At 39.2% G+C, this 19,903-nt stretch overlaps 1 protein-coding gene across 3 annotated transcripts in view; it reads left to right on the top strand.

Moving 5' to 3' along the window:
- Positions 1 to 17,456, top strand: part of LOC133549874 (CAP-Gly domain-containing linker protein 4-like) — a 61,560-nt gene extending 44,104 nt beyond the window's left edge. For all 3 annotated transcript variants that reach the window (XM_061895733.1, XM_061895734.1, XM_061895732.1), the window contains 4 exons: positions 833 to 956; positions 8,895 to 8,959; positions 9,082 to 9,160; positions 13,032 to 17,456. In XM_061895733.1, coding sequence (XP_061751717.1) covers positions 833 to 956; positions 8,895 to 8,959; positions 9,082 to 9,160; positions 13,032 to 13,392 — 629 coding nt within the window. In that variant the 3' untranslated portion in view covers positions 13,393 to 17,456. The remainder of the gene's footprint in view (positions 1 to 832; positions 957 to 8,894; positions 8,960 to 9,081; positions 9,161 to 13,031) is intronic.
- Positions 17,457 to 19,903: the final 2,447 nt, after the last annotated feature.

Genomic DNA, 19,903 nt, shown 5'->3' with positions numbered 1-19,903 from the left:
CAAGTTGTTTGCAGGTTTTTCGATTTTCAAACTATGTCTACAATATGAATGAATGGTACTTTATGGTACTCCGGTGGTATATCTCGGTTGAGGGGTCGAATTACACATCTAATAGGATTTGCACGTATTTCAAAGGGAAATGCTTGGATTACTTTGGTTTTCATGAAAAAAACATGATAAAATAACAGGTTTACAGTACATGAAAAAATAGCCATTATAAAGACAGTCAATGGGGAACAAAAAGGTCCTCAGGCCTATAATATAGTCTAACTGTACAGCTCATGCTAAAAATAACTTTTCAAAAAAACGGACATTTTCAGCTAAACTCCTTTACAACTCCAGTGGCCACATTTCTTCCCGCTAAATTTTAAAATGAAAATTATGTTGTATGATGCCATCTTCACAAGCAAAAAAGGACAAGAAAAGGGCCGATGTCACCATGAGGGTTGAATAAAGTTGCGTTTAGATTGACATTTTTAAAAAGGCTGAGTCACAATGGCAGCCCCTATACTATAAGTCTGACAAATAAAAAAGAAAGAAAGGGAAATTAAAACATTTTACAGTACAAGCCTGGCACATTTGTGTCTGAAGTGGAATAACTGGATTAAAAGCCATCACACTCCTGCGTGCCTGAATAGATACTGCACCTTTAGATTGCATTGGCGGCCTGCAACTATTATGGTACAGTATACATTATATATTTGTCTTATCATTTGGACAGCAACAATTGGAGGTCACCCAAAAACACATTTCTGGTTTGTTTCAACAGTTTTGGCCACAAACTTCTACTGTTTTGTCAATGATCCGTTTTACAACATGTCTCTCGCTTCAGGATTCTGGTTGGGAATCGTACTCGACACACCCAGTGGGAAAAATGACGGCTCAGTGGGTGGTGTAAGATACTTCAGCTGCCCACCAAGGCATGGAGTATTTGCTCCTCCATCTCGTGTTCAAAGGTGAGTACTCACGCTTGAAGTTACAAAAAATAGTATCTTGTGTCAACTTTAGACTAGCCTGGGGTTGCCTTCATCAATACATCTGATGTCAGTAATGAGCTCTTTTGACAATGTCATTTGTGCTCGTGTTGACATATTGGATTCAGCCCTGTGTGGCAAACAGTCGTCCTCTATGCTTGTAATTAACAAGCGTCTGAAATGTCAGTCAAGACGCCCCAAGGCCCCCTCTCGCCATGACTTCTCAATTTTATGTGGCAGCCAATGAGCCAGGTGCTGCAAGCCTTGCCTTTTAGTATGGATCATGGATATTGTGAATGTCCATTACAACTCATGGGTAAGAAAGAGTTATTGATAAGCAAAAAAAAGGTATTGACTATGACCCTGTCATGAAAAGTTGTCTTCCTATATGATATGTAATTTTGAATCTGCAAGTTTTACTCTACTACCGTTTTTTACACTGGATGCCTTGTAGTACATATTAAGGACTATGCTGTAACACATACCCTGTATAGCTGCTGAAATGCGTGATCTGAAATTATAAAAATGAGCTTTGACAAGCATTGTTTATCTTCTAGGAACCCAAAGTAAGGATTCAAGCGTTTAAAAAAACAAAACATCATTTAAAGTTTAAGCTATTGAGATGTTTTGATTTATTTCCAACAGAAAGTTTGATTGCTTTAGTGTTTCTAAATGACTCCCTGGTGTTGTGCCTACTTTGTTGCTATTAATCACACATTTCATAGGATTTGGGCCACCATTAGTCAACTTGCTTATTCGTCAGATTGCCTGATTTGTGTGCAGTATACATAGATCACTAATCAATTGGTATTCATGTCATTAGTGACATAAAATCATGCCAGGGCTTTGTATCTAAATATTTTAGTCTGTGCGTGCAAACACTGTTTAGTTTGAAGTTGAGATCCTGTGACCGTAAAGGCCGTAATGTATAATTCACATCATTTTTAAATTTACCAGAGCATTGTGTTGCTGCTTGGGCACTGTGTGGCTTTATCAGCATGTTCTCCACTCATTTATTATCATACATTAAAATAACTAAACTATAACTTTATGCATTCTAATGTTGCTACAATTATAATAGTCATAAAGGATTGACCAGAGCCAAATTGCCAATTTAGTTTAATTTGTAATGAGCCTAGAGACATTGGTGGCAAAATAATAGTAACATTTGATATGATTCCCATACAGTGGTACCTAATAATTTGTTCTTAAAGGTCCATTGAAGCCAAATGTTACAGTCTTAAGTTGGCGTTGTTGGTTCGGACCCCAAAATGCACAGCAAAGTAGGCAAAGTACCGGCAATAAGTCTATTTGATTGTAAAACACAGGTAGTGCAAAACAAATATGATGCAGCGTCGAAGTGCAGATAAAACAAACACTTGTCGAAGTACAAAGCAAAATGACCCAACAGTAACCGGTGTTCTGTTGAAATTATCTACTTAATGTTACTTAGCATGTGCACTTATGCTTATCAGCGCTAAACAATTTTTCGAGTTAAATATCCATTATATTGAGCTACTCAAGTAGATTATGAGTTGACATTGTCCCTGGGACTACAAGTAATTAATATTTTTATATATAACTTTGCTGTCATAGTTTTGACCAGTAGGCATGTACTGTAGACCAGTCACCCCCAACCACCGGTCCGGGGACCTGATAAGGCACACCTGTGAAGTGAAAACCATTTCAGGTGACTACCTCTTGAAGCTCTTGGAGAGAATGCCAAGAGTGTGCAAAGGGTGGCTATTTTATATAAAACATCCATCCATCCATCCATTTTCTCCCGCTTGTACCTTTTGGGTTCACTGGGGGTGCTGGAGCCAATCTCAGAATATAAAACATGTTTTCAGTTATTTTACCTTTTTTTGTTAAGTACATAACTCCACATGTGTTCATTCATAGTTTTGATGCCTTCAGTGACAATCCATCCATCCATCCATTTTCTACAGCGTGTCCCTTTTGGGGGTTGTGGGGCTTTGCTGGAGCCTATCTCAGCTGCATTTGGACGGAAGGCGGGCTACACCCTGGACAAGTCGCCACCTTATCGCAGGGCCAACACAGATAGACAGACAACATTTACACTCACATTCACACACTAGGGCCAATTTAGTGTTGCCGATCAACCTAATTCAGTGACAATCTACAATGTAAAAAGTCATGAAAATAAAGAAAACGCATTTAATGAGAAGGTCTATCCAAACTTTCTGCCTATGTATATGTACAGTGTAAGTATATCTATATGTATATGTATATGCATATACTTTGATATAGTGCAAGGGACAATGCACATTAATGGACATATAAAATGTTAATGTGCCAGATTGTAGCCAAAGGCACATTTTTTTGCTGTTTTTGTCTGCCACATGTAGAAAGCCGGTCCGTGAAAATAATGCACACATTAAACCGGTCCGTGGTGGAAAAATGTTTGGGGAACCCTGCTGTAGACAATAACGGCGCGAGGAATTTCACATTGACGCTAATAATTTTAGCATGAATTTTTGTATTTATCACCTGTTTAAACAGGAATAGCAATATCATTGAAAACAATGAGGTGAAATCAAAGGTTGAATGTGCACCAAGGAACTACAATAATAGGAGACATGCCTGACTACCAAGCGGTAGTGGGAGCATTATTTGATGGCTGAATTTGCTGGCTTTTTAACATATAAATAAGTATATAGCAGCAATTCTACAGTGGGAGTGTTATTTTGGCAGGACAGCGTAATGAAGCAACAGGTGAAACTAAATAGGCTTGATTAACTAATAGAAAACAGGTGTGCTGGCAGGAAAAAGAGAAGAATGGTAAATGGGTTGTACTTGTATAGCGCTTTTCTACCTTTTTTTAAAGAACTCAAAGCCCTTTGACACTATTTCCACATTCACCCATTCACACACACATTCACACACAGAAAGTGAAAGTGGAGCAAAACAGAAAATCCAACAGGAAGTACAACCAAAATGGTAGCACCAGGTAGGGCTGGGCGATAAATATTGTAATATCGATAGAATTTATTTTACATTAAAATGACCAAATGCCGCTTATTTGTTGTGTTCCTTGTTCTCCCCGCGAGAATCCATGGCCTACTAAACTCCACCCCACCCCCCTTCCTCCTTCCAAGACGTGCTTGCACGTATAAGAACATCCATAGTTGGTTGGTTGTTTACTATGATGAGTCACAATTGGTTGAGATTAGAGCAAAACATTAGGGAAAATTTGTGGAAGATGGGAGAGGGATTCTCTTGTTTGTTTTTTCTTTTAGGCTAATTATTTTAAGTTATTATTGCGCATTGAAGAAAGTACCACTACTGAATCATCAACATGTGGGGTCTTTGGACATTTGTTTACACAGAATGATTTGCAGGCAAACCGTACGATAACCAAGACAGCATAAGAAAATAAAGACAACATTTTGGACAATCTGCGATGAGGTGGCGACTTGTCCAGGGTGTACCCTTCCGCCCGATTGTAGTTGAGATAGGCGCCAGCGCCCCCCGCGACCCCAAAAGGGAATAAGCGGTAGAAAATGGATGGATGGATTTTGGACAATATTTTTGTCTAATTTTTATGAAAAATTAGGCATACGAAAACTGGGGTACCACTATGCTGTACACTGTTTCTTTCATACCTTTTATTGTTTTGTTGTACGAAAACATGACCGCCTAGTTTTCTATAACAGTGGTTCTCAACCTTTTTTCAGTGATGTACCCCCTGTGAACATTTTTTTAATTCAAGTACCCCCTGATCAGAGCAAAGCATTTTTGGTTGAAAAAAAAAGAGTTAAAGAGGTAAAATACAGCAGTTTCTGATTTATTAAATTGTATAACAGTACAAAATATTGCTCATTTGTAGAGGTCTTTCTTGAACTATTTGGAAAAAAAGATATAAAAATAACTAAAAACTTGTTTAAAAATAAACAAGTGATTCAATTATAAATCCTTTTTTTTTGTTCTTTGTCATGAAAAAGGGACGTTTTTGTCATGATAAAGGGAGGTGTTTGGGGTTGGTGCACTAATTGTAAGTGTATATTGTGTTTGTTATGTTGATTTAATAAAAAATAAATATATTTTTTTATTTTTTTAAATATAAATGAATAAAAAATTATTCTGTGGCCGATACCGGGCCGCGGCCCGGTGGTTGGGGACCACTGATGTAGACGATAAAAATAGTATGATGCCTGTCAGATGACGAAAGTAGCAAGTTCTTATACTGCTCACAAGCCACTAGGTGGCACACTAAACATGTAACACACAGAGCTGTGTGCTGTATTGGATGGATAGACTACTAATCAACAGCCATGTTGGACAGACACCAAGGATCTGTGCAGCTGGAAGAATGCAATTGCAGTTGTTCGGACGTTGCTTTTATTTAGTCAAACAATAATTTTAGACCAATTTGGCGGCCATATTTGATGCATTCTGTTGTATACATTCCTGCAGTGTTTAGTGACTAGCTGGCTGTCTAACATGCTCCCGACGGTGCAAAAACGTATTACACTCATTTTGCCAAAATCCTCCTTATCTTTGGACCAACAGCTACAGAAAAATTATGACTTTTGTGGGACATGTGTCAACTGGGAGCTGCCTCCAATGTATTGTTTGTGATCACTGTGCTATATCTACATATGCCTGTGATTTGACTTTTGTTTTTCTTATATATTTTTTGTATATAGGTTTTGCTGTGGCGGGTCATGGCTTTCTGATTTTATTATCCCCATACTTGAATACTGAACTAATGCTTTTTTTTTTTATTTTGTATATTTAGTAGTTTAGTTTGGAATATTATTATTTGTGAAAAATTAAGAAAAGGTGCAATTTTTAAGCTTGGTTTTGTCAGGCAAAATGTATTCATTCACTGTTACTGAGAATGTGGTACACCATGTGTATGTATGCTTGCTTACCTTCCACAACTTACTGTCACTCTTTGGCACACTCCCCAGCTAAACTTTAATGTTGTTCAATGCAATGCAAATACTTCCAGAATTTTTAGTGAGTGGACCGTCCCCATGCCGCACAACAGGGCTTGTTTACACGGGCACAAACTCTTCAGTTAAATTAAATATCTCATTATGAAGTACAGTGTCGCATAGCAGTGACTCCAAACTGGTGTCCAATATGGGGCCCGGTAGTCACGTGAGGGGCTTTTGATCAATCATTTATGAGATCGTCTGAAACCGAGTTGTCCAGTCTCTCTATAGATATGGTAAATTGGTTATACTTGTATAGCACTTTTCTACCTTCAAGGCACTCAAAGCGCTTTGACACTATTTCCACACTCACCCATTCACACACACATTCACACACTGATGCCATGCAAGGCGATAACCACGGCCCATCAGGAGCAAGGGCGAAGTGTCTTGCTCAAGGACACGACGGACGTGACGAGGTTGGTAGAAGCTGGGGATCGAGTCAGGAACCCTCAGGTTTCTGGCACAGCCACTCTCCCAACCGTGCCACACCATCCCTGATGGCTGTGGTTACACAACGAGAGCAAGCCAGGAGCAGGGATGCTAATAAATAAGAAAGGTTGATTGGCAACACTAAGTTGGCATTAGTGTGTGAGTGTGAATGTTGTCTATCTGTGTTGGCCCTACGATGAGGTGGCGACTTGTCCAGGATGTACCCCGCCTTTCGCCCGATTGTAGCTGAGATAGGCACCAGCGTCTCCAAAAGGGAATAAGCGGTAGAAAATGGTGGATGGAACCTCTAAGCTAGCTTTAAACAACAACAAGACATAGTAAAGTTAAGGAAGTGTAAATGGAACCGGGAAAGTAAGAAGTTGATGAACAGGAAATTCCATCCATCCATTTCCTACCGCTTATTCCCTTTCGGGGTCACGGGGGGCGCTGGCGCCTATCTCAGCTACAATCGGGCGGAAGGCGGGTTACACCCTGGACAAGTCGCCACTTCATCACAGGGCCAACACAGATAGACAGACAACATTCACACTCACATTCACACACTAGGGCCAATTTAGTGTTGCCAATCAACCTATCCCCAGGTGCATGTCTTTGGAAGTGGGAGGAAGCCGGAGTACCCGGAGGGAACCCACGCATTCTCGGGGAGAACATGCAAACTCCGAAATTAACAAATTGATTAGTAAGTCGAGAGCAGGGATAGGCAAACTACGGCCCGGGGGCCACATCCGGCTCGTTGGTCTTTTTAATCTGGCCCGTCAAGCATTAGAATAAGATTAAGCAAAGATCTGTTTTGAGAATTGCCACAACAAAACTGATACTAGACTTTGAAGCATTAGCAAAAAAGGATGATCAAAAACACTGCTCCCACTAAAACAGAATGTAAGTTTTAAACTCTGTAAACCATTTTTGTGTTCCTTCGATGTTCTGATATTGTTGAAAATAGGCGTATTCTGATTAAGTAGCCTATATTGGGAAGACTATTGTACTGTCTCAACACACATGGTATTCTTTGAAATGCATCACATGCTCACCCGGCCCATTTGTCACACTTTAAAAGCCAAGTTTTCAACGTTTGCCCACCCCTGGTCTAGAGAGAGGATAACATAACTGTTAGTGTGTCAGTATTGTCACAACCAGAAGTACTCAACAAGGGCACAAGGGCCAATCGATTCATAAATTGGTGGTGTCTATATCAAGAGTTGTATCAGTAAATGATTGATATTAGAGTGATTAGGTCGAGATTTGTATTTTCTCAAAATTTTTCTTGTTGTTTTTTTTTTTTGAGGTTAACAAACCTGGGGGGGAAATTCTTTGGGCACAGGGGGACTTTTTGTGTTGATTTTATTAAACCGTCAATAGCACTCACCATAAATACATCGACAATTTTACACTTACTACCAGTATATATGATCGGTAATGTTACCTCATGGATGATAAGTATCAAAAAATCCCTATTGGAGCATCTCTAGTTGTTTTTTTTTACCACCTTATGTTATATATTTTCAATATGAGATTTCCAGTTCATTTTTGTCAGCTATAATACCTAGAAATGTGATGTATTTTACCCTGTCAGTGTCCGCATTTAGTCAATTCACTGAAAACAATCATGGACATTTTCAATTTAAGCAAATGCAGTCAGTCTAACTTTTGCTTATCATTATATGGGATCTTGGCAGGTTTGAGTTAGCTCTTCCTGGATGCCAATGCAATAGTTTTATAAGTGAACACCATCGTTGGCCTCTGAATGAATGTGCATTTCTAGAACTTAATACCACATTTTATCAGCATAAACATTTTTCCTCATTTGGCTAAGGACGAAACGATGACTCTATATATATCTCAAGTGCAAATGTAGCTACAGTATTTATGGAGCGCCTGAAAAATCTGTTATAGATAAATACTTATATGGCAGTTATAATTTTTAATGTGGTATCATTCAAAAGATAAATTGTTGGTTTTATCTTCCTCCATCCTAAAGGGCTGGGAAGTCTTTCTTCATTGTTTCCATTAACTCCTAGCATCGTTTCTTTTAATCTACCATTTACGCCTTCCATGAGCTAGAAGATACCACTTGCAGTGTTGTTGTTTTTTTGCCATCTATTTTTCATGTCTGTTCAATTTGACCCCTAATTAACCTTTCTTTTTCAGGAGCGTACATGCTTCTGTCATAAGGACAACCTTCATTTGGCGACGTGTTTCTTGACGCTCCTTTTTACAACCGATTAGGAAAACAAACAACTTTTCTTTTGCTGCAGGGAGATAAGATAATCCTTTATTACTCCCGCGGTGGAGAAATTCACATTACAGCACTTTTTGTTGCTGTCGGGCAGAGAGTGGGGGCAATCAGCTGAAGTCATCTGTTTTTATTTGAAAACTAAAATGGTACACAGTACTTACTGAATTTGCAACAGACCTTGTCTTTGCTGTCTCAGTATATTTGTACATGGGTGACTGCTGTTACATTACTTATGCTACATCTGTTTAATGGTTTGTCTTCCCCAAGGATTCATGGATCTGTTGATTGCCTCTCAGAGCTTTCCTCGTCGCATCTCAATCGTCCTTTCAGCGGTGGGTACCCCATCTGTATTTACTGCCCTTGTCTGAGACGTGTTTCTGCATTTATCATGCGCAAATGAAAGTTAGATTTTTGCCAGCATATGCACACTTGAATTCATGTGATTGCCACGCAGGAAAGATCCGTCGCAGTTCAAGTACATCGTCGACTATCGCCGCTCCAAAGGAAACAAGGAAAAGAAGCCCTGTTACCAGGTGTGTCTTTTTTCCACACTATACCCATATTTCTCCAGCTTCCAGCTCACCGTTTGCAGACAGGAAGCAGTTGTGTTGTATCAGCAGAGGGTTCCTTTTTCCATAATGCTGTTGCATTGTTATTTGAAGTGAAGAACAGATTCAATTTCAGCCCCTGAAATACAGTGGAAGTTTGAAGGGGGAACACAATTAATCATTCGATGCTGGTCAATTGTTCCCAATGTAATGCTAATATATATTTTGTCTACACTTTTTTCCAACAATGTGTGACTCCAATAAGCGCAATTTGAAGTGCTTTTTAACCCCTTATTACATACAGTATAACAGGGCTTTCCAACCTGGGAATGACGCCAAACCGGCCCCCGAGTTCAGTTCAAATCTTAAATTTGTTCTTACAAATCTAACATCTCTGATGCAAATTCCTAAAAGCATAGGGATTTTTTTCTGAAATGTGTAATTCTGACAGAATGAATAGACCAAAACTAATGTCCACTGCAAAAGATGCTGCTTTTCAAACTACACTGAACAAAAATATAAATGCGACCCCAATTCCAGCTGTATAATACTTTTGGGCAACATTTTTGTCTGATTATAATTCAATTGACCTGCAAACACAATAATGTTTTTGTTTGAATCAATTTTTAAAATGTATGACTCGATTTACAATTAAAATTTAAAAAAAATTGCAATATGAATGTGAATCGAATTTTGGTCCATGGGGGAGTAGTATTTGGGGTGGGGGGTTATCTAGCTAGTGTCAATCAGAGACTGGACACATGTACAGTATGCTCTGATTAGCTGTTTGGTTGCCAATTTGATCACTTGTTACATAGCAAGAAAATTGACAAAAATTACTTCATAATGTTTATAAATATTTACCCATACAGCTTTATTTAACCAAATGAATAAAACAAATCACCTGTTGCTGTCATACCAGTTGTTTTTCATTAATTAGTTGACAACCAATGCTTCCGAGATAATGTAGCAAGTAATCTAACAGCTAATCAGAGTGTATGTTTATGGTAGCCATTTTGGCACACATGAGACCAGCAACCTTAGTCATTATTGCATGTTATTTTGGATGATAACAAACATGTTTATTAAGCACAAAATACATGTATGATATATTTGGTCGAACTAATTTGCTTGAGTTTATTTCTTTTCAAAATATATTGTACAGGTGAAACTAAAAAAAAACTTCAAATGTGACACTGAGATATGATACAAACTCATTACATGTACAGTGAGGTTATGCTAGGCCTTAATTTGTTATAATTCCAATGATATTTGGGAACAGTTTATTTTATTTTATTTTTTCTTGTCCTGTCCAGCTTCTCAGGCAAATCATATAGTTGATGTAGATGCCCATATCGGCTGTCCAGTTTTACTTTACAAAAGAGAAGTGTAGGATACTTCTCTTGTTGCCTTATTTGAATTTGACTTTATTAAATGTATTTATATTATCATTTGGTGCAGCCGGGCTGGAGCAGGAGGGAATAGAAAGAGGAAAAAAAATGAAGACATAGGGGTGACAAAAACAACAGCAAACACAACAATAACAACAAAAACAACAACAACAATAGAGCAATACCAGCACATACGATATGTACAAATGATGGTAAAAGTGATAGCAAAGAAGCAGTTAGTGAAATAAAAAACAATATAGAAATGACAATGAACATTTTTACACTACAACTGGAGCAATACAAATACCAATAGAAAAAGCGCTATTGATAATGAACAATACCAATAATTTACCTCTAGTATCAACAATACAGTTGTTCAAATGCAACAATACGTATACATAATGATAACTAGAGATACAAAAAAAAAGGAATACCGAAAGATGGGGGGAAGAGAGAGAGGCAACCTAAATTAATCTTGTAGATTATTATAGTAAAAATGGGTTAAGCCTTGTCAGAATGCTATGTGTTACCCAGTTTCCCCTAGGGCAAGGGTCGCCAACCCGCGGCTCCGGAGCCGGATGCGGCTCTTTAATCACGCTGATGTGGCTCAGCCGCATATTAGGCGACCCCCCCCCCATTTTTCCGGGAGGTTTCCGGATTTCAGTGCCTCTCCCAGAAATTTCCCCAGGATATCATTCTCAGATTTTCACCTGGACAACAATATTGAGGGCGTGCTGCCGTTATGTCAATGCCTTATACGTCCTCTCGATCATGTCATAGCGTCCGCTTTTATATTGTACTATCCGAGTGCCAGCCGGTCACATGTAATGTGCGGCTGCTGACATAAGGCGTAAGCGACTGCAAGGCATACTTGTTTAACAGCCATACAGGTTACACTGAGGGTTGTGATATAAACAACTTTAACACTCTTACTAATATGCGCCACACTGTGAACCCACACCAAACACGAATGACAAACACATTTCGGGAGAACATCCGCACTGTAACACAACATAAATACAACAGAACAAATACCCAGAATCCCATGCACTCATAACTCTTCCGGGCTACATTATACACCCCCACTACCACCCCTCCCCTCCGTGCATCGGTTGAGGTGCGCGGGGTTTGGGGGGCAGGGTTCGGTAGTAGTGGAGGTGTATAGTAGCCCGAAAGAGTTTGGGATGCATGGGATTCTGGGTATTTGTTCTGTTGTGTTTATGTTGTGTTACAGTGCAGATGTTCTCCCGAAAAGTGTTTGTCATTCTTGTTTGGTGTGGTTTCACAGTGTGGCGCATATTAGTAGGAGTGTTAAAGTTGTTTATATCACAGCCCTCAGTGTAACCTGTATGGCTGTTGAACAAGTATGCCTTGCAGTCTCTTTTGTGTGTCTGCAGAAATCTCATACAACACGTGAATGGGCTGTTAAGCTGATTGTTACGGTTGTAGAGAGCGTCAAACGCATTGCTATCATACCACGCCCTTATTATTGTTGTTAGGATGCAAATATGCAGACATTTGAGAGAATAGTTGCTCAGGAATATGGGAGTTTCCCGGTAAAATTTGGATGGTTGGCAAATGTGATATTGTCAAGCGGCATTCAAATAAAACCCGCGGGCAGCACTAGTATTAAATTTCCATATTAAGTTGCGGGCCGCGTGTCTGAGACCCCTGGTTTATACATATCACAAAGCAAAAAAAAACTTTTTACGCTGTGTTGTTTCATTTTAAATTTCAAAAGAGTCTTGTGGCTCCAATTGTTTTCTTTAATTTGTGAAACGGGTCAAAATGGCTCTTTGAGTGGTAAAGGTTGCCGACCCCTGCCCTAGAGCAACAACGTTAATATATATTTGATGAAACGTGATTATGTGCATGAGTGTATGTATGTATATGTACTTGTATATGTACAGAATGTGTATATGAATGTTTGTACAGTAAATGTATATGTACAGTTTGTGTATACTGTATGTATGTTTGTACAGTGAATGTACATGTACAGTATGTGTATATGTACAAACCATATGAGTTGGGAAACCGTGCTAGAACAGTTTTTAAGCAAAGCAAATTTTCAGAGATTTCCAATTTGAGAGTTTCATAAGATGTTAATCATCGAATTTATATCATAAGAAGGCTTGAAATATTTTGAGTTGTATGTTATAAGCCTCTGTCACATATTAGTTTAAATTTGTTAATCTAATTGCAAACCTTTGCATGATATAACTTTTTTTTTTTTTACAATGTTTTACTTGTATGTGCTTGCAAACTCTATAATTCTGAGCTCATATTCTGCCTTTTTGCCCTTTACAAAAACGGGTCGGTCTCCAAATTGGTTTCACTGTACTGTACTGTATTATACTTAGCTTGCACTTGTCTCATTAACTTTGGATGAACCCTCCCACTGCTTTCCGATTTCATGAATTCCCTTCACTATGTTTTCCCCATGCCATCACCTTCCATCTAAAAAGGAGCCGTTCCAACCCCCATCGCCAACGCTGGAACACCCTGAGTGGCAGCAGCCACAGCGTTTCAGGCAGTACTGCAGGTACCGTTTCCAGTTCTGACAGCCAGGCCCGCCTCCATGTGGGCATGCAGGTCCTGTTGAACAGTGCCAATGAGATGGCCTCCATTCGTTACTTGGGCACAGCTGACTTCGCCCCTGGCCTGTGGCTGGGTCTCGAGCTCCGAGGCCCCAAAGGAAAGAACGACGGCTCTGTTGGTGGCCGCCGCTACTTCACCTGCCGTACTGGCTGTGGCATGCTTGTCCGTCCGAGCCGTGTCACCTATCATGGGATCAATGGATCCCGCTTGGTGGATGAAAACAGTTGAGAACAGGAATTATTCCAACACAACTCCAGAGAAGGTTCACTTGTAGGTGGGATCTGTTTGTGAGTCTTACTACATCTATCGATCAGAGATTTTTTCATTTAGAACTTGTGGGTTGAAACCTACCTTGATCCTCCAAGCCTAGCTAATTGTTACGTGAAATACTGCACTTTATTGCATAATATTTGAATTCCCAATGGATTAAACTGCAGAAGGGAGCTCTTCCGAGGATGTCGTAGTTGTAATGATTTGTGCAGTCCTTTGAGACATTTGTGATTTGGGGCTATATAAATGAACATTGATTGATTGATTGATTGAAAAATATACAAAGCACTGCAATACTTTTAAATAAACATTTGTTTCTTAGATCAGAATATATTTAGCAGGTGATATGGATATGCACATTTTTAAATACAGTTTGAAACTTAAAATCTCTGTAGGATAATTTAAGTGCATTACCTTAATTAAGCAGAAGTGTTTTTCATCACTAATAACTTGGATACAAGGGAATAACTACGTATTGATGGACATAAAGTCAGTCTAATCAAAACTTCCATTCTAATACATTTGGAGCAACACAAATATATCTTACTGTACAATGTCAAGTAGTGATAAAAATGACTGAAATGCACGTGGTTTTGATCCCATCCTTACTTGGCATTCTAAAATAGGAGTCTAGCAGAGAACAACCGAAAGGTGAACTGCAATTTTTTGGGATTTTTTTTCCCATTCACAATCCTTATGTGAGTAGTTTTCCTTTCTGTGCGTTTTAAATATTTTAAATCTGCTTTTACGAGGTGGCTAACAATGGAGGTAATGGGATTCATCTACTCCGCCAATAAACTGCTCTAAAAACCATCAACAACGCTCAATTTACAGTACATGCTGTGACTGTTGTGTTTGACTAAGGGGAGATGATGACACAGACACCAGGGGGTTTAGATCCAAGTATTTTGTTATGTACCGTATTTCCTTTAATATGTAGTATGCGCCTGCCTTGAATTACTGCCGGGTCAAACTCGTTTCGCAAAACAATTAGCGCGTGCTTAGCATTACTGCCGGCTCAGGATTAACGCCGGGTAAAACTCGTTTCGCAAAATAATTAGCATATGCCTAGAATTTCCGCTGGGTCAAACTCGTCACGTCACCAGTGACACTTCCCCTGTCTTCATTTTAAAAATGGAGGAGGCTTATTTCAATAATGCAAAATCAAATAAAAGGAAGACGATTAAGAGCTATTCAGTAGGATTTAAGGTCCAAGCTATTGAATATGCTAAAAAGAACAGTAAGCAGCTATGTTTATTAATATACCGTAGCTGCGTGTGTCAAATATGAGTCATTAAATGACTCCCACCTCCTTCTTGCGACTACTCGGCTGCAGAAGAAGTGACAACAAGCAGCAAGAGTGAGCAGCGAATGCTTATTTTTTCCAATCGCTTGCACGTTTAACATGGAGCATTACATACAGTATCTAAAATAAAACTGTTTTCTAAACTGGACTTTCAATTGAAGCAGGAGGTAATAAAGGAAGATCTCTATCGAGACAGAGACTTTTAAAACTGAAGAAAGATAAGGAAGACTTCTATAAACAAGTTATCGATGCTTTTAATCAGGGGGAGCTGCGCATGGACTTCATTTGTAAGTAAAGGTAAGACCATCCTTCCATTTTCTACCGCTTATTCCCTTTGGGGTCGCGGGGGGCGCTGGGGCCTATCTCAGCTACAATCGGGCGGAAGGCGGAGTACACCCTGCACAAGTCGCCAGCTCATCGCGGGGCAGGTAAGACCATAATAACCTCTTTTATTAAATGTGCTTTTCTTGATGGTATCCTTACATCACACTCAAATTTATAAGCGCAGGCCTAAATTTCCCGCATGCTATTGGTAAGTGCCGGAGTGAGAAGAGGTTTTAAAATAATTAGCGCATGCTTGCCTTTACCGCATGCCTTTGGTAAACGGCGGGGTGAGAAGAGGTTTTAAATTAATTAGCGCCCCGGCGGCAATTCAAGGAAATACGGTATATTATAATATATATAATAAAAGATAGTAAATATACTAACTAAGGAAATAGAGTATGACTAAAATCCAAGAGTGTGTATGGTATAAGACTATGTGTGTAGATTATCTGTTTGAGTGTTATCGTAAATGGTGAACGAGAGACGAGGAAGTCCAGGAGAAAGAGAAGTCTACAGATCTGAGTCCAAAGCGGGGGAAGTAACGGATCAAGGGAGGCAGTCAGAGTCCAGAGGAGGATCCAGGGAAAAATTAGGCGACGGAGGGTACTACTGTGACGACACAAGAAAACACACACTGAAAACAAGGAGGGGAAAACACAGAGAGAGCTGGATTGCATCAAGCAGGACGTGGCTTTCCGTACGCGAACAGGTTATATTCCGGCGCAGGATGGCAGGTTGAGCAGGCTTAAGAAGGCAGCTCGCTCATCACAGGCAGGTGCGCTGATTGCCGGTGAATGATTGCAGCAGGGGGCTGCTGCAGGACAGAGACCTGCCCAGCGCGTCCCTGAATGTGGGCTGCCGTGTACGTGTCCCGAGGTGCGACAAGCAGAGCGCAAAGATGGCCGTGACAGTGACATGAATATTAACCAAGCTATATAGACATTGTTATTATAAGAGCTCCATGGGGGAACTACTTTGATGGCATTGTGACCCATCGCCTTGCTCACACTGCTTATCCTACCTCTAGCTTGTAACCAGCTTCTTGCTACTAACTTGCTTGACCGGCTTGTAACGTTGTTTGCAACCCACCATAAAATAAGCTTGAGCTATATTTGTTGCTGCTGTATTGCCTTTGAGTTAGGAAATGCTAATGCTAGGTTATAAATCATTCCCCTTCACCAGTATAGAAGAATGGTCTGGCACCAAGCGGGAAAATGTATGGCTCTCAATAAAAGGAACACATCATAAGACCACCGCAACATCGCGAGGAAACATCTATTTTTATCTGAGGAGTGAGGTTTATTCAGAATTTTTATCAACTCAAAAATAATACAGCAAGTGCTGAAAGATACAACATCCCATTTGTCAGCATCCCCCTGAGAGTGGACATTTTCTTATGTTCTTATTTGAAATACTTGGCACATAGCGTTTAACGCTACTGTTGCTGTGCGCTGTGAAATCAATGTGCCCAGGATAAAGTAATGCCTAAAATGACCAAAATACGTAAATATTAAACGTCATCATGAGTGTGCCTGTCACTACATTACAGTACATAAATACAGCATGTTCATGAAATATTGTTTTTACAGGGCTTCTAAATTGTATCCACTCTACCTGCTTTGTTAGCTGCCTCTTACAAGCAGTTTTTCATTATCTAAAACGCACAGAAGAAGGGAAGGACGTGTGTTCTCACATAAGGATTGTGGCTTTCTACAAATGTATACTTTTAACGAATCATCTCCTAGTGTACAATAACATTACATTAAAACAGGGGTGTTCAAAGTGTGACCCACAGCTGTTTTTTTTAATTGGCCAGCGACACATTCTTAAGACAAAAAAAAGGAAAAAAAGGGAAAAAAAATTAACTGGCCCAATTCTCCCCAAAAAATGGGACCTGAAAACCAAAATGGCCAACAAATGTGTAAGTTCGTTGTTGATTCCCATGCGTCCTGTCATGTCTACACATTTCTTGCAAGATTTGGTAAGTTATTGTGTGTGCTAGAGCCTTCAAAAAATGTAGTTGGCAGTATGATAATAATATTTGTAGAGAATAATGATAAAAATGAGAGATGTCCAATAATGGCTTTTTTGGCGATATTCCGATATTGTCCAACTCTTAATTACCGATACCGTTATAGACCGATACCGATATATACAGTCGTGGAATTATCAAATTTTTATGCTTAATTTTGTTGTGATGCCCCGTTGGATGCATTAAATAATTTAACAAGGTTTTCCAAAATAAATCAACTCAAGTTATGGGGAAAAAAAATGCCAACATTGTACTGCCATATTTATTATTGAAGTCACAAAGTGCATAATTTTTTTTAACATGCCTCAAAACAGCAGCTTGGAATTTGGGCCATGCTCTCCCTGAGAGAGCATGAGGAGGTTGAGGAGGACGGGGTCGGGGGCGGGGGGTATATGTCGCGTGCCGGAATAGTTAGTGCTGCAAGGGGTTCTGGGTATTTGTTCTGTTGTGTTTAAGTTGTGTTACGGTGTGGATGTTCTCTCGAAATGTGTTTGTCATTCTTGTTTGGTGTGGGTTCACAGTGTTGCGCATATTTGTAACAGTGTTAAAGTTCTTTATTCGGCCACCCCCAGTGTGACCTGTATGGCTGTTGATCAAGTATGATGTAATATTATGTGACTGAACTGGCATGCAAAGGCAGTGCCTATAAGGTTTATTGGCGCTCTGCACTTCTCCCTACGTCTGTTTACACAGCGCCGTTTTAAAAAGTCATAAATTTTACTTTTTGATACCGATAATTTTGAAACCGATTCCGATAAATTCCGATATTACATTTTAAAGCATTTATTGACCAATAATTTCGGCAGTCCCGATATTACCGGATGTCTCTGATAAAAAAAATAAAATAAATGTAATATATCAAGGGGGTCAGATTTGGCAAGGCAAGTTAATTTTAGAGCACAATTCTTATGCAAGACAATTCAAAATGCTCTGCAAATGTATAAAATCACAGGAAAGTGATTTAAATAATTAAAAAAATGCAACCATTATAAAAAAATAAGCATTAATTAATCTCATTTGCTTTGTTTCCTATAACACAAAGCTAAGATGCATATGTATTGTTTTAGTTTACCATTATTGACCTACATTGTACTGGTTTCCGTGTCTTTGACATACAAATTATATTAAAATGGCCCTCGTATCCTTAAAAATTTCGGCAATGCGGCCCTCGATTAGGACACCCCTGCATTAAACAATGTGGAGCTTGTTACATATAACAACAAAAAACATTTACTTTATCTTATCGTTTTTTGGGTAGTCAAAAAACATGCACAAAATACAGATGCATGGATTTTATTACACAATAACACAGAATGAGGCATAGCTATATCATTGTGAGAACCAGCGTCCCCTGCAGTTTACATTTGTTTTTTGGCCCATTTGTTTTGTCAGAGTTTACATTTTTCCAGAATGGAATGGCCCTGGAGGCTGGTTCTCAGGGGGATATTTGATAATAAAGTAAAGCAGCTTGAGAGGAAAAATGTAATCATTAAGTTTCGGAGTTGAACAGGGTACTTTCCTCTTTTATTAGAGCTGTCAGGGTAAATTTGCAGAAAAAAAGTGGTCCATTGTGCGTGTGTGTGCAACAGATCCTCTATTTCGTAAAAGGCTCATGCATCATCCAATTAGGAAGTGCAGGTCTCAGTTGCAGCAGGGGAATCTTCAGTGGTGTTCCGTCATTAATGTGTCTGGTCGACACAAGATTGCCTAACTCATCTTGTAACGTTTTTTAAACATGTTAAAATGGCAAAAAAGGGTTCGGGGGTGGCGTTGCTCGGGTGATTGCAACTTGATGGTCCCAGGTTCGATCCCAGCTTCCGCCGTCCTAGTCACATCCGCTGTGTTCTTAGGCAAGACACTTCACCTTTGCTCCTAATGGGTCGTATTTAGGGCCTTGCATGGCAGCTCCCGCCAATGTGTGTATGAATGGGTGAATGTGGAATTAATGTCAAAGCGCTTTAAAGGGCCTTGAAGGTAGAAAAGCGCTACAAGTATACCCATCCATTTTCTACCGCTTGTTCCCTTTGGGGTGTTGCGGGGGGCGCTGGTGCCTATCTCAGCTGCAATCGGGCGTATAGTCCATTTAAAAATGAGGCACATTCCAACTCAAACATGTGGGATCATCACGTGTAAAAACAAATTCAGACACCCTTTTTTAGCTGCAATTCAAGCTGTTTACAGTTAGTTAAACACTTTGCTTGCGTTGATACATAAAAGTCGGCTCAATATTTCCATTGAAATGACGAAGTACTCCATTACTGCTTTAAATCTTATTCATTTCAACAAGCATTTCTTTGGCAATGATCCATACTCTAATCCAGCGGTTCTCAAAGCTGAGGGAACTCTTGTTCATTTATTGTGGGAATGTCAGAGAATAAAAGAGTTATGGTTGAAAACAACAAAAGAAGCAATCACATTCCTTAATATAAACATCCCAATGACATTGCAAACTTGTATTCTTGGGAATCTCCATCAATTTTGTAACGTGTCATCAAAGAGTAAAAATGCATTTCTTTCAATATGCATGATAACAAAACAGGTAATATTTAAAAAATGGATAAATGTTAATAGTCCAACACATACTGACTGGTATACACAAGTTATGGAGATGATATCAGTAGAAAAAACTGCATTTAGTTTACATAATAATGAGTCATATATTGTAATATGGGATCCATTATTTAAATGTATTTTAAGTATTAAATGAACCAAAATATGACTTATTATATCTTTGTGTAAAATATTGGACACAGTGTGTTATCAAGCTAATGAGGTGCAATGCATTGTTCATTTTTTTTTTTATTATT

This window comes from Nerophis ophidion, linkage group LG03 (assembly GCF_033978795.1).
Source record: "Nerophis ophidion isolate RoL-2023_Sa linkage group LG03, RoL_Noph_v1.0, whole genome shotgun sequence".
Taxonomy (NCBI): Eukaryota; Metazoa; Chordata; class Actinopteri; order Syngnathiformes; family Syngnathidae; genus Nerophis; species Nerophis ophidion.
This window is presented reverse-complemented; position numbering and strand designations above follow the sequence as displayed.